Source organism: Heteronotia binoei, chromosome 12 (assembly GCF_032191835.1).
Source record: "Heteronotia binoei isolate CCM8104 ecotype False Entrance Well chromosome 12, APGP_CSIRO_Hbin_v1, whole genome shotgun sequence".
In the NCBI taxonomy this organism is placed as follows: domain Eukaryota; kingdom Metazoa; phylum Chordata; class Lepidosauria; order Squamata; family Gekkonidae; genus Heteronotia; species Heteronotia binoei.
The window spans coordinates 22,236,829-22,250,732 of NC_083234.1; the positions used below are offsets into that span (position 1 = coordinate 22,236,829).

Sequence of the window (13,904 nt, forward strand, 5' to 3'; positions counted from 1 at the left end):
CATAGAGTGAGGCCGTTCATTTTATAAAGAACCCACTGAAATTAGCTGCAGTTTTTCAACCAGCCTCTATGAAGGGAGGGAGAAAGTCTGCAAACAGCAGCCCTATAACCTTCCCACGCTGCATAAGCAGAGGGAAGAAGGTCAGAGAATTATCTTTCAGTTCTGTGAAGTTAAAGGGATTCTGCCCACGGCCTACTATAGGGCTATAACAGAGTTCAAGGCTGCTCTTTCCTTTAAGTTTGGCCTTCAATAAATTACACTCGGCCTTGCCTCCCCACTTATTCCCCTCCTAACCTCATGGTTGGTAATGAACACATCAAAGCCACTGAACGCATTTACATCTCCCAGGCATTTTATTGGTTTTGTTCAGGGAAAAGAAACCAATTCTCACCCTCCCCTTGGACAGAGGGAACGCAGTCAAACAGTGGAACGTTTAAGCTCAGTATTACCATCATATAGTACTCTGATTTGAGAAGGTGTGGTTGAGGCTTCTGAAGGTTTCAAATCTGCTCCATTCATACTCTCCAGAACTGAGTACCAGGGCAGTGCAGGTGGCATGTAAACAGTTCATAGGGTTCCAAAAAACAATAATAATTTAACTGCTGCCGCACAGCTTCACAGTTTCATTGTCCCATCTGTCCCACGCATAGAGTGGGAAATAAGGGTTTACGATTGTTCCTTCTTTCCAGGCAATGCTTTTCCCAAATGGGGCAGATTGCCTTCTCCCTTGGCTACTTAAAAATAAAGCCACCTGAAAACAAAATTAGCCATAGGAAGCTCTTTTTAAAAGCTGTAGGTATTAGAAGGGTGAAAGACATTCCACCAGCAGCTATGTGACTAGCAAACGTTTGCCTTCATGGTTGACGTCGAAGCTGGAGGGGCATCCACAAAAGAAAAATAAGGCTCTGCAAGGGTATGCCAAAGAAAAATCCAGAGGAAACTCCATTTCCATTTCCTATTCATTGCTCAAGTGCTTCTGAGAATGGTAGTATCCTCACAGGGATTGTGGATGTTTCTCTCAATTTTTCATAGTTGTCGAATTATTTAAAGCATCGAGAAGAAATGCGGAGCTTCATTTTGTATGTGTGAAAACATAAAAAACAGCTCTCGGTGCTCCATATTTCTAGGGTAAAATCCTGGAAAGTCATCTGGCTGGACCGAATGTCTTCATTTATCCACTGCAAAGGAAGTTCATGGCTTTTCAATGTGCACTTCACTGCTTCCATTGCCATTGGTGGTGGTGGTAATGATGTATTGTGTTGTCTGCTGCTGATTGGCTGTTGGGGATTCCAGGGGGTCAGAATGCGTTGATGGCTGGGCCAAGTCCACTTCTACACCACTGGAAAGTGATAAGTTTGGCTTTACATCTAGTTCAGATTGACCTCCGGATATCACGTAATGTGTCTGCAGAGGGAGGAGGAAAAAAACAGTATTTACTCATTTGCAAGAGCAGGTCTTTTCATGGGTATGTCATCAAAACAAAAGAGAGAATCATCTGACATCTGCATGCAAGTGATAGTTGTGTCCAGTAATATTTTTACGTATAACATTTCTAATGAGGTTACCTTACATTCATGGTTGTCTTTCTTTTGAGTAAATGTGGTATACACTTTTCTATTCAAATTTGGGACATCATATGCTATTTTACACACACACACACACACACACACACACACACACAATGGGTGAGTTTGGTTGAATTCAGTTAAAGCAGAAGTTCTAAGACGGTCTTTATTTTGCTACATCCTATGCCATGATGGAGTAAATGCATTAAAGCAAAAGGTCCTGTTGATGGAGTTGTTCTTTAGATGTTCCTTAACCAGATAAAATGAACTAAGATACATAACAAAAACAATCTCCCCCTGTGCTTTCATTGCTTCCCAGTACTGCTGGGAAGAATCTGGAGTCACGGATTCTTCATTTGGCTGGATGAAGAAAAACTCATTTTCTCAGTACAAAATATCAGTAGTATCTGGCTTTGGTTGCTAGGTAGCATACTTCAAGGGTGAGAGCTCTTTACTACACAGACCCTTTAAAAAGGTTGGGGAGGAGGACATTTCATCACTCCCCATCCAGCCTCTGCTTTCCAAACAAACTCGCAACACCCTTATTATGCATCCATGTTCTCTTATTGTGAACCACCTTGGAGGTTTGTTGTCAAGCAGAAAGGTGGTGTATGAATTCTCAAACAACCATGTTCCAGCTCAACTTCTAAACTGCTATCTAGCTATGAATAATGCTTTGAGACTTACAGTGTGTCATAACTTAGGACCAGCGCTTTTTTTTTTTTGTAGCAGGAACTCCTTTCCATATCAGAACCACACACTCTGAGCTTTAAGAGCCTACTTTAGAGTAGAGTAGCCTAGAGTACAGGGCCTACTGTACGCTCCAGGAGGATTGGCTACATCAGGGGTGTGTGGCCTAATATGCAAAGGAGTTCTTGCTATAAAAAAAAGCCTTGCTTAGGCCCACTTGTCATGAGTTATTTGGTAGCTGAATACAGAGACTCAACTGCAAAAATATTCAATGTCATGCATTGAATTCAAAGGACACGAATTTATATTAATCATTGCTTTTATCTTAAAAAGAAAATCTGAGCCCACTCCTTTGCTGGCCACCAGCTACATGAAATGGAAAGCTGACATTTGGCAAAAATGCATGCTATGTTTATTTGGTCTGAGAGTATAAAATGCCTCGGTTGAAATTTGGAAACTCACCCACACCACCAAATCCTCTATGTGTTCCCTTGGAACACCTGCTAAAGGGGTGTTTGTTCCCAAGTGTACATCCTAAATATTGCATATGCCTAAGTAACGACTGTATGGCTTCAGCCCTTCAGTGTAACAGTGTGAAAGTGTACATAAGGCTGCAAATGTCATGAGTTGCATTACAGCCCCTGCTCTGTGCAGTCTTTGTAGAGGTGCACATCACAATCAACTGGGAAGACCCTGGATCCAATCTGGTCTCAGCTGTGAACTCTCAGTGGCTGATCTTGGGGTGAAACTGGATGTCACAAGGGAAATGCAGGGTTCCCGTATGTCTCCCTTGTAATACCTCCGCAGGTCAGAATGACGGCACAGGAAAGGGGTAATTACATCTTCCCTTATTGGCTAATCCACTTACGCTCTCACTAATATCCTTCTCTGTTCAGTAACAGAAGTCAACTGGCTCAGATGAAATGGCCTTAGGGCCATTTGCAAGAGAGAGTCTAGGGATGTGGAAGGGATTAATCCTGCCTCGCCGTGCCACACCTGCCCCCAGAAAGTGTAGCTTTGGAAACAGACATCTGACACAATAACTTACAGCTATGCTCTTAGGCATGTCACTCTCTCACCACCCAGATCTGTAATACACAGGTGACAACACTGGAGCACTTAGCAAAACCTTATCTAAATATCAGGTATTATTACCAGTAATTACATTGATTTGACTTCCCAACAAAATAGTTCTCACACATTCGTATGGTGCATTTGAAATGCTAAATGCTTCATGTACATAACCTCTGAAATGACCATCACACCTCAAGGTGCCCTCTTTTTTCCTACCTGGGCAACAGGTTTGACTTGCCCTGTGTTCACTGCAGTGACAGGAGTGCCAACAGCGGTTTCTGCGATCACGTACTGAATCTCAGAAGCTAAAGGACAAAATAAGAAGATGAAGGAATACAGCTGAATATTCACAGCAATATTCAAAATGATCAGGAGGCCAGAATAAAGCCTGTGAGTTATAGGCTGCCTATTAATGTTCCCTGCTTTAAAATACTGGACCAATCCAACAAATTCCATATAAAAAATTTAACTGGACCTTTTCTCTACAGAGTGCAGCAATTCTTTTTGCAAAAACAGGGGTGCCCAAGTGGGCTCTTGATAACCAACTTGTCAGGAATAAATTCAGGAAGTTAATTTTAAGGATGAGTTTTCCTAAGCAGTATATAAAATTGTGCTCTTTGTGATCAACACAGTGACACAGCAGTTCGACTGCTGGACTAGGGTCCGGGAGACCCAGATTCTAATCTCCACTCTACCATGGAAGCTGGATGATCTAGGTCCATTCACTGTTTCTCTCCACCTAACCTACCTCATAGGATGGTTGTAAAACGGAAGAACAATTATCTAAGCAGCTTTGAGTCCCCACCGGGGATAAAAGTGGGGTATAAATGAAGTAAGTAAATCAATAACCGTATCGTTTGCATTCATATTGAAATGAGCCTGGAAAACCCTTGGTTTGCACACTTTAATTCCTTCCTCTTCTCAAAGGATTCAAAGAGGAAAGACTTCCCCATTAGCACCAAAGTCTGCTGTCACAAGGGCTCAAGCATTAACCTTGACCGCTATGGATCTGACTTTCCTGCCTCATGAGTATCCCAGAGTTGCTAAACTACAAGATTAAATGACTGCTGAAAAGCTAAACTTTAGCTAAAGGGCATGCTGATCACCTTGATTCTATTACTGTCTTGCAGTGAGACCAAACTAACCGGGGCTGCAGTGCGTGCAGAAAGCTTGGTCTGAGCAGGAGCTTCTTTTCAAAGGTGGTAAAAGCTCTGCACATTTTTCTGGTTATTTCAATGGCAGCTTGGAAACCAAATGACCTAACAGAACTTCCCAATGCCTTCAAAGGCGAGAGGTGGCACAAACTTTGGTGGCCCTCTGCCCACTTGTTTGATACTTACAATAGCTAGGGAATGAGTTCCACGTGCTGGGTAGGTATGTTTGTTGAACTGAGGAGCCTTGCTGTGATTGGAGAGTTTGGCTTTGGGAGGAGGTGGATGTTTGCATTTGGGAAGGGCTGAGTTCCTGCTGGGATGGCTGGGATGAAGGACTTAAGGGCTTACTTCCCACCTAGAAATAACAGCAGAGAAGAGTAATTACAACAGATATTTTCCAGCAAGTTACATGCTTAGGGGTTACAGTAATAATTGTCACCTTCAGAAACTGTGCTTCCCAGGATAACTATTTCCCATAGAAAGTAAAAATAACAATAGAGTTCTTTCACAATAAAGATGCTAGAATCTGGGGGTTGCCACACCCTAGCTCTTTAACCTGAAGCGGCTTATAATTGGTCCATGTGGTTATTACACAGAATCAGGGAGAAATTATTGCCTCTCATGTTTTTGGGAAAGTTAAGTTTTTTGGTGGTGGTCATTTTGGCTTTGAATGGCGTTGCCATTCTGTGGTATGGGCCGACAAAGGCTTTGTTTAGATGTGAGTATCTTTTCAATTTTCAGTACTGCTGGTTCTCTGTAATGAAACAGTACGAGTGACAGATGAGCGGGGGGGGTTTAGAATCACAAATAAGATCAGGAAATAGTCCAAAGATGAAGTCCAACACATTATATGAAAGTCAGTGTGGTGTAGTGGTCAGCATGCAGCACTAGGAACCAGGAGACCCAGGTTTGGAACACCAATTTGCCATGGAAGTTTGGTTGGTGATCTAGAGCCAGTCACACACTCTCAGCCTAACCTACCTCACAGGGTTGTTGGGAAGACAGAACAGAGGAGAGGAGAACTATGTAAACCACTCTAGGTGCCCGTTAGAGAGAAAGGCAGGGTATGAATGAAGGAATTTTAATTACTAATAGTTAAAAGGGAAATAGATTATATCCCACTGCATCGAAACAGGTTTATTCCTTAGCATCTTACTGAATTCAGAGGAGGTATCACCAGAGTTTCATACAGATATAGCACTATGTTTGGAGCGGTGGAAGAACCCCTAGATAATTGTGAGGGGATCTAGCTAATTGTAAGGGCATCAGTCATGTTTATGCTGACTCACTGCTTTTAGAGAGCCAGTTTGGTGTAGTGGTTAAATGCGCAGACTCTTATCTGGGAGAACCAGGTTTGATTCCCCACTCCTCCACTTGCAGCTGCTGGAATGGCCTTGGGTCTGCCATAGCTCTTGTAGAAGTTGTCCTTGAAAGGGAAGCTGCTTTAAGAGCTCTCTCAGCCCCATCTACCTCACAGGGTGTCTGTTGTGGAGGGGGGGGGGGGAGGAAAAGGAGATTGTGACCACTCTGAGACTCAGATTCAGAGTATAGGGTGGGATATAAATCAAATAACTTCTTCTTTAGATATATTTATATATATTGTTGATTTGTTTAATACTGTGGATTTTATGATGGAACTCGCCCTGAGCCTGCTTGCAGGAAGGGTGGGATACAAATCAAATCAAATCAAAAAATAATTTTATTGCCTTCATTTATACCCTGCTTTTCTCCCTGGTGCAGACCTAAAACACCTTACAAATTCCCCCTTTAACATTTTACATTCTGTCAAAGTTAACAATGAATGGATCTCTTTCAAGATGTTTAGCTAGCTTTCAAAGAAGTTTTGTGCATAAGAACGATGGCAAACATTACGGTCGAAAATTCTAACCTCTTGGACAACTCCCACCCCCGCCACAAATATAACATTGCATTCAGTCATTCCTCTTGCTGCCTCTTTTTGAATTTTTTCTCACTCTCCTTCCTTTATCACTGAAATATGCTAACTGATACGACATTACTTCAATAGAATTAATTAACAGAAATCTATGTCATTCCTCACCTCGCTGTAACACTGATCTCACACTTGCGGGTTTGTAGAAGTTATTTTTAAAAAGAATAGCATGGAACCGAAACTATGATTCTGCTTCCATTTGACTGCAGAACAGTAACCCTTCAACAGCACAAAAAAAAGACCCCTGGGTAGCCACAACCCCAGACGCCAACGCTTTTATTCTGAATAAACATCCCATGCAAAGTTATACCCTTCTAATTGAAGTCAATGGAATTTTTTTTCCCGCCACCAATCTGCAATTAACTTACGGTGACCCTGTACGGTTTCCAAGGCAAGAGATGCTCAGAGGTGGTTTGCCATTGCCTGCCTCTGCATAGTGAGCCTGGACTTCCTTGGTGGTCTCACAACCAAGTACTAACCAGGGCTGACCCTGCTTAGCTTTCCAGCATGTAATTCTGCTTAGGATGACCTGGCTAATGAGTCTGGCGCGTAAAGCAAAAAACATGCCACGGAAAGCATAATCAAACTTTTTCCCTTCATCCCATGACAGCAACAAGAAGACTGAGTTCAGAACTGTCCACTGGAATAAAGAGATGTCATGACTCATAGTACACAATGTCAAAAGTACAGAGAAGTGAATTTATTTGGCAAGAAGGGCTTTGACATAGGCCAGGAGAACTGAAGAGCAGATTTGTTTACTAATTTGGATTCTGCACTTGTGCCATTAGGCATGCCCAAGGTTCCTCATCGTTTTAAACAGAAGTGTGAGCTACCTGTGAGGATGACGAGGCTGCGGGGGCTGGTTCCGCAACCTGGATGTGCTGCACTTGGATGGCATGCTGAGTATACGTCTGTGGGTCGTGCAGTTGCCCCACGTCCACTGTGGAATGCTGGGACTGGTGCGGTGAGGTAGCCTGGGAGAAAAACACAAAAGCAACCTCAGTCAGGGGCCTGGATGAGGCTGTGGTAGGGCTGCCAACCTCCAGGTGGAGCCTGGAGATCTCCTGGCACTTGCAATTGATCTTCACATGACAGAGATCAGTTCGCCTGGAGATACCAGCAGCTTTGGAAGGTGGACTCTATGACACTGTGCTCTAACAAGGTCTTTCCATTCCCCAAACCCCTGTTCTCTCCAAATCCTACCCTCTACATGCTCCACCTCTAAAATCTCCAGGTATTTCCCAACCAGAGTTGGTAACCCTGGGCTGTGGCATGACAGGTCAGCATTGCTGCAAGCCCCAGAATGCTTGGACAAGGGCTCAGCCTCCTGTTGTATAGCAGCATGGCTGAAGCTCCCTAAGAAGGTCATTCTATGTTACTTTGGTAGCATAAGAATACAGAAACCATTTGGATTGCAGGGAAAAGCCATGGCTAGCATCATAGATCAGATCAGAGGGAAGTGGTGTGGTTCTTACTCTGTAAGACTGCCCTTCCCGTGTAAGAATATCCCTGGTGGATCCAGGCCAGGATTCATCTAGTCCAAAATCCTGTTCCCAAAAAGCCATGTTGAATCTGGCCAATGGCCCATCCAGTCCAACACTGTGTGTCACACAGTGGAGCTCACAAACAGCCTGAGACATTTTGACACCTATAATAAGAAGAGCACTTCTGAATCAGACCAGTGGTCCATCTAATCCAGCATCCTGTCTCACATAGCGGCCAGTCAGCTCAAACCACAGGACATAGAGGCCAAGGCCTTCATAAGAACATAAGAAGAGTCCTGCTATATCAGACCAGTGGTCCATCTTGTCCAGCATCCTATCTCATACAATGGCCAGCCAGTTCTTCTGGAGGGCACAGAGGCTGAGGCCTTCTCCCGATGTTGACTCCTGGCTCTGGTATTCAGAGGCTTACCACCTCTGAATGTGAAGGTTCCCTTCAGTCACCATGGCTAGCAGCCACTGATAGACCTATCTTCCATAAAAATCCAAATGGAAGTGTATTAGCAACCACTTTCACCTCAGCAGTCCCAACCCCTGACTCACCTATTCCACCTCGCCTGTTGAATAAACTTGTACTTTAGTTTTACTGTTAGACCATCTCCAGTGCCATTTCAAAAGGGAAATAAAAAGATGGCTCCTGCTTTTCCATAACAAGTTCCTTGGTCTGGACTAAAAACCAAATTATACTCTGTGGGATAAGGTGGGACAGAAATCCTTTCATAAACCTCTATTATTCACACGCTATCAAAGGCTGCTCAGTCACAGCAGGGAACCAAAGAATTTTGCAGGAAAAATTGCCTCAAAATGGGAAAGTGGCAGGGGTCCATCACAGGTATCCCCCCATGAGGAAAACTCTCTCAATAAATCCAACCAATGACAACTGCCTGCCTTTTAATGGTATGCTAAATTCTGCTGCATGAAGCAAGCTAATTTGCTTAAGGGCACGGCTGACCATGCTCTCAGCTGCTTTCTAAATCCACATGCTATGGGCAGTGCTCTCTCTAAGCTGAGTTAGTGTGAGCTAGCTCACAGATTTTTAGCCTCCAGCTCACACATTTTTGTCTTAGCTCAGGAAGGATGACCCCAGAGCACACTAATTTAAGCAGTAGCTCACAACTTTAATGCCAGTAGCTCACAAAGTAAAATTTTTTGCTTACAATACTCTGCAGCCTAGAGGGAACATTGGTTATGGGTAGTAGTGGACAGAGCCATGGGGGGAAAGCAACTCTGCCATTAAGATAACAATCAGGCTTAGGATGCTCGGTAGAGTTTCTAGGTACAGACCTGATCGGCACAACAAGTCATAATGAGTCACCTCCGTTATCATGAGGGAAAGGCTGCTGATTGGTAAACATGCTAAAAAATAAACAAACCCTCCATTTAAGCCAAACAAGACATTTAGCAGCAGCAGAACATAATTATCTTAATTTATTCATGCATGCCAGAGCTTCTCATGTTCCAACATCATGATGAAGTGTAGGATCATCTACCAGGGGATGGAAAAACATTCTAAAAATGTTACTTGCTAAACAAAGCCTAATTAGTTTTAGCAACTTAATCAGGGGGGAAGAAATCACAAAGGAAAAGCAAGGCTGTGAGAGTCAGCTAGTGATCAGAATGGTTAAGTAGAGTTTAGCCAGTTGCCAATAACAACTGCAATCACAGATTTTCAAAGATTCTCCATTGTGAGCTCTCAGACCTGTGGATAATGTTAGAGGCTGACACATTTATCTATATAATCCGATCGAATTGGATGTATTTCCTGGCCTTCCTGAAAAGGATCGCAGTGAACTGTGATATATGTTCATTTCATATATTACTCTCTCATCAGTTCTGTGACATGATTTCTGCCTTGTCTCCTGAGAACCCATTCAGGTGCATTTGCTTTCATCTGGGCCAGTCTGGCAGTTGTACCCCCTCAAAAGCAGACCTTACCTCTCCAATATGAATATAAGAACATAAGAGAAGCCATGTTGGATCTGGCCAATGGCCCATCCAGTCCAACCCTCTGTGTCACACAGTGGCAAAAATAAATAAATAGGCACCATCAGAAGGTCCATCAGTGGGACCAGGACACTAGAAGCCCTTCCACTGTCTCCCTCGTCCCCTCCCCCAGCACCAAGAATACAGAGCATCACTGCCTCAGACAGAGAGTTCCAACAATATGCTGTGGCTAATAGCCACTGACACACCTCTGCTCCATATGTTTATCCAATCCCCTCTTGAAGCTGTCTATGCTTGCAGCACCCACCACCTCCTGTGGCAGTGAATTCCACGTGTTAATCACCCTTTGGGGGAGGAAGTACTTCCTTTTATCAGTTCTAACCCAACTGCTCAGCAATTTCATTGAATGTCCACGAGTTCTTGTATTGTGAGAAAGGCAGAAAAGTACTTCTTTCTCTACCTTCTCTATCCCATGCATAATCTTGTAAACCTCTATTGTGTCACCCCCTCAGTCGACGTTTCTCCAAGCTAAAGAGTGACACTCAGGTGCTTTCCACACAGGCACAGGCTTGTGTGGTTTCCCTGTTGCTGGTGTGGCTTCTGAGACAGAGCTTCCACATGGTAGGTTTCCCAACAGTTTCCCTGCTCCAGTCCCTGAGCAGTGGCCATGTCCCTTCCCTCAGGCCAATTTTTTTTTCCACAAACCAGCACCAGAATAACTTTTTCAAATCACTATGTAGTTATAACAATATGTGTAACAGGTTTTCTGAATTCCCAGCTTTCAGAATATGCTAGATATGACACTCTGAATAGCTGGACCTTAAGTGGCTGTGACTTATGCACCATAAGCAGAAATTGCATCTTCACAGGGGGCGGGGGTGGGGGGGAGCTGTAGTTCAATGGTTGGCATAGCATCTGCTTGGCATGCAGAAGGTCCCAGGTTCAATCCCTGACATTTCCAGTTAAAGGATCAGATGGTAGGTGATGAGAAAGACCTCTGCCTGAGACCCTGGGGAGCTGCTGCCAGCCTGAGTGGATGATACTGACCTTGATGAGCCAATTATCTGATCAATTATACGGCAGTTTCATGTGGAAGGATGGTGGCTCAGTGGCAGAGCATCTGCTTGGGAAGTAGAAGGTTCCAGGTTCAATCCCTGGCATCTCCAAAAAAGGGTCCAGGCAAATAGGTGTGAAAAAACCTCAGCTTGAGACCCTGGAGAGCTGCTGCCAGTCTGAGAAGACAATACTGACTTTGATGGACCAAAGGTCTGATTCAGTATAAGGCAGCTTCATATGTGGAGGGGTCATGACTCTGTGGTAGAGCATCTGCTTGGTATGCAGAAGGCCCCATTTTTAGTCCCCAACATCTCCAGTTAAAAGGACTGGGCTAAGTAGATGATGTGAAAGACCTCTGCCTGAGACCCTGGAGAGCCACTGCCCAGTCTGAGTAGATGATACTGATCTTGATGAGCTAATTATCTGATTCATTATAAGGCAGTTTCATGTGGAGGGGCTGTGGCTCAGTGGCAGAGCATCTGCTTGGCATACAGAAGGTCCCAGTTTCAATCCCTAATATCTCCAGTTAAAAGGACCAGGCGGTAGATAATGTGAAAGACCTCTGCCTGAGACTCTGGAGAACTCCCGCCAGTCTGAGTGGACAATACTGATCTTGATGGACCAATGGACTGATTCAGTATAAGGCAGCTTCACGTGTTACTTCTTTATTGCCATGGGTTTAAGAGAGAAGGGCAAGCTTTGGCTTCTACTAAGGTAGTAGAAGACAGAAACATGTCACTCACCTGAGCCACTTGTACAACCTGCAGCTGTATGTGCTGAGACTGCTGCAAGCCCGTGGTGGATTGCGACACAGGGATGTACTGGATTCGCTGAAAATCGCCCTGCGGAGTTCGGTAGTCTGTTGTCAGCGTCTGTGACAGCTCTGTCATTGCTTGGGTCAGCAGATCTGTTGTCTGGAGGAGACGAAGGCAGGCAAGCAGCATATAATTAAAGTTTAATTTTCTTTGTTTGTGTTTCTTAATTTGCCTGAAGGCATGGCGATCATGTCATTATTTCCCTAGCAAAGAAGTCTCAGCCAAAAGACTTGCAAATTGAGACGCAAGCCACTGGACTCTAGAGCTCAGACCTAAAAATACTAGACTCTGTTTACTCCCACGCTCTACCCTAAAGAGAAGTGGGGAGACGCTACCTACCAGCCTTCCACCAGTCACCAGCTACTGTTCTCTTAGTGTGTCAAAAATCGAGCAGGTGCACTGTGGAAGGGTGCCTGCAAAGCAAATGGCTCCAGATGATTCTTGCAAGGAACTCAAGCAGCAGATGATGGGGCCTGAGGTTTTCCAAGTTTCCTGCTACCCTGAGTGAATTTAGAGAACGAAACAGACCTAAGCAGCATTACCACTTTGTCTGCTGTTGTTTCTGTGCCTTTATTTTTTTTTTTTTAAACCCTGCTGGATTAGACAAGTGGTCCACTAGTCCACCACCTTGTCTCACACAGCGGCTAACCAGCTGCCCGGCAGGCCCAGTGAAAAGTGCACAGCGGTCCCGATGTTGCCTCCTAGCCGTTTCAGAGGCACACTGCCTCTGAATATGGAGATTCCTTTATTAACCATGGCTAGTAGCCACTGATGGACCTATCCTCCATGAATTTCTCTAACTCCCTTGTAAAGTAGTCTAATGGCCACCACTACTTCCAGAGCTGAGGAGCTGAGAAGAGTTTGTTAAGGAATAATCCCTGAGGAAGCTGTGAACGTGAAACACTGTCACAAGCCGGCAGAGGTGTCGGGGTGGGGCTGCCTTGGCAGCTCATGAAGGATTTTGCTTCGGTAGCCTATGGAAGAATATTGCTACATTGAATTCTATGCAACCTGAATTTATTTCTTACAAGAGCTACTGAAGTGGATTTCCTACTGGACTTATGGATACAATATCTGAAGTTGGACTTGATTTTTGAACTTAAAAAAAAGACCTGGAGAGAATTTATTTATATACATGGCGATTTATGTTGAATGCTGGATGTTTATGCCTTGTGTGTAAATCCTGTTGATTGTATGGTGTGAATTCTACTGTATATTATATGGATTTCTATGATGAGTGTGTACATTTCAACAATTCGAATATTGGCTTAAGAACATAAGAGAAGCCATGCTGGATCAGGCCAATGGCCCATGCAGTCCAACACTCTTGTGTTGCACAGCGGCCAAAAAACTCAAGGGCCATCAAGAGGTCCACCAGTGGGGCTAGAAGCCCTTCCACTGTGCCCTCCTCCAAGCACACTTTATTTTCTTTACTTCAGTTGTCCCTATGCGTTCCTTACTTCTTTGCTCCCCTAAAAGGAAAGCAGCTTCATATGCAGAAATCTAGGCCATGAATTTTTTTTTCTCAGCATAATGGTGGGGAAAGCTTCAGTGGCTTAATGTGTGCTGTTAAAGGCACAAGAGCAGGGCCAGTACAGGCATTGTTCCAGAGACGACTCCAGCCTCATCCCTGGATATTTGTAACACATCTATTTCTTGATCATCATCCCAGTATTCTTACCACGACTGTCTCCCCAGCAGTGCTGTCGGCTGTTAGAACTGCAGGCGCAGCGCTGATGACTGCAGTTGTCAATGGCACGTGTATCGTGTTCGTTGGGATCTGAGCGAATTCCGGGTGCTTCTTGCGAATGTGTTGCACCATCTTGGTCTGCGAAGACGTGGGAAATGGCTGGTTATGGAAAAGCTACAAAATCAGCTCTGGGCACAGAAACATTAATCATTCAGGACGTGCTAAGCAATTCGCTCTGCTTGAGCACCAGGCACCGAGCTCTCAACACAAACAAATGTTCTAGCCGGCAGCAGGAAACCGCAGCCTGTGTATTCGTCAGATTGCCTTGATACTTTTGCTGTTCAACCTGAATGGCAAACTGGTGCTTTGAAGATTCCTCTTGCAAGATCCGAACACCCACATGCCTCAAAAACCAACTTCCAACCCCAAATCCCTCGCGATTTCTGGAAACAACCAAGTGTCT

General features: G+C 44.3%; 1 protein-coding gene across 2 annotated transcripts in view; it reads right to left on the reverse strand.

Annotated features, from left to right (window-relative positions):
• Positions 1-330: 330 nt before the first annotated feature.
• The window catches only part of PRDM10 (PR/SET domain 10), a 126,154-nt gene continuing 112,580 nt past the window's right edge, over positions 331-13,904 (reverse strand). For both annotated transcript variants that reach the window (XM_060250774.1, XM_060250775.1), the window contains 6 exons: positions 13,433-13,579; positions 11,680-11,850; positions 7,268-7,408; positions 4,670-4,838; positions 3,546-3,634; positions 331-1,404 (listed from right to left, as the gene is read on the reverse strand). In XM_060250774.1, coding sequence (XP_060106757.1) covers positions 1,192-1,404; positions 3,546-3,634; positions 4,670-4,838; positions 7,268-7,408; positions 11,680-11,850; positions 13,433-13,579 — 930 coding nt within the window. In that variant the 3' untranslated portion in view covers positions 331-1,191. The remainder of the gene's footprint in view (positions 1,405-3,545; positions 3,635-4,669; positions 4,839-7,267; positions 7,409-11,679; positions 11,851-13,432; positions 13,580-13,904) is intronic.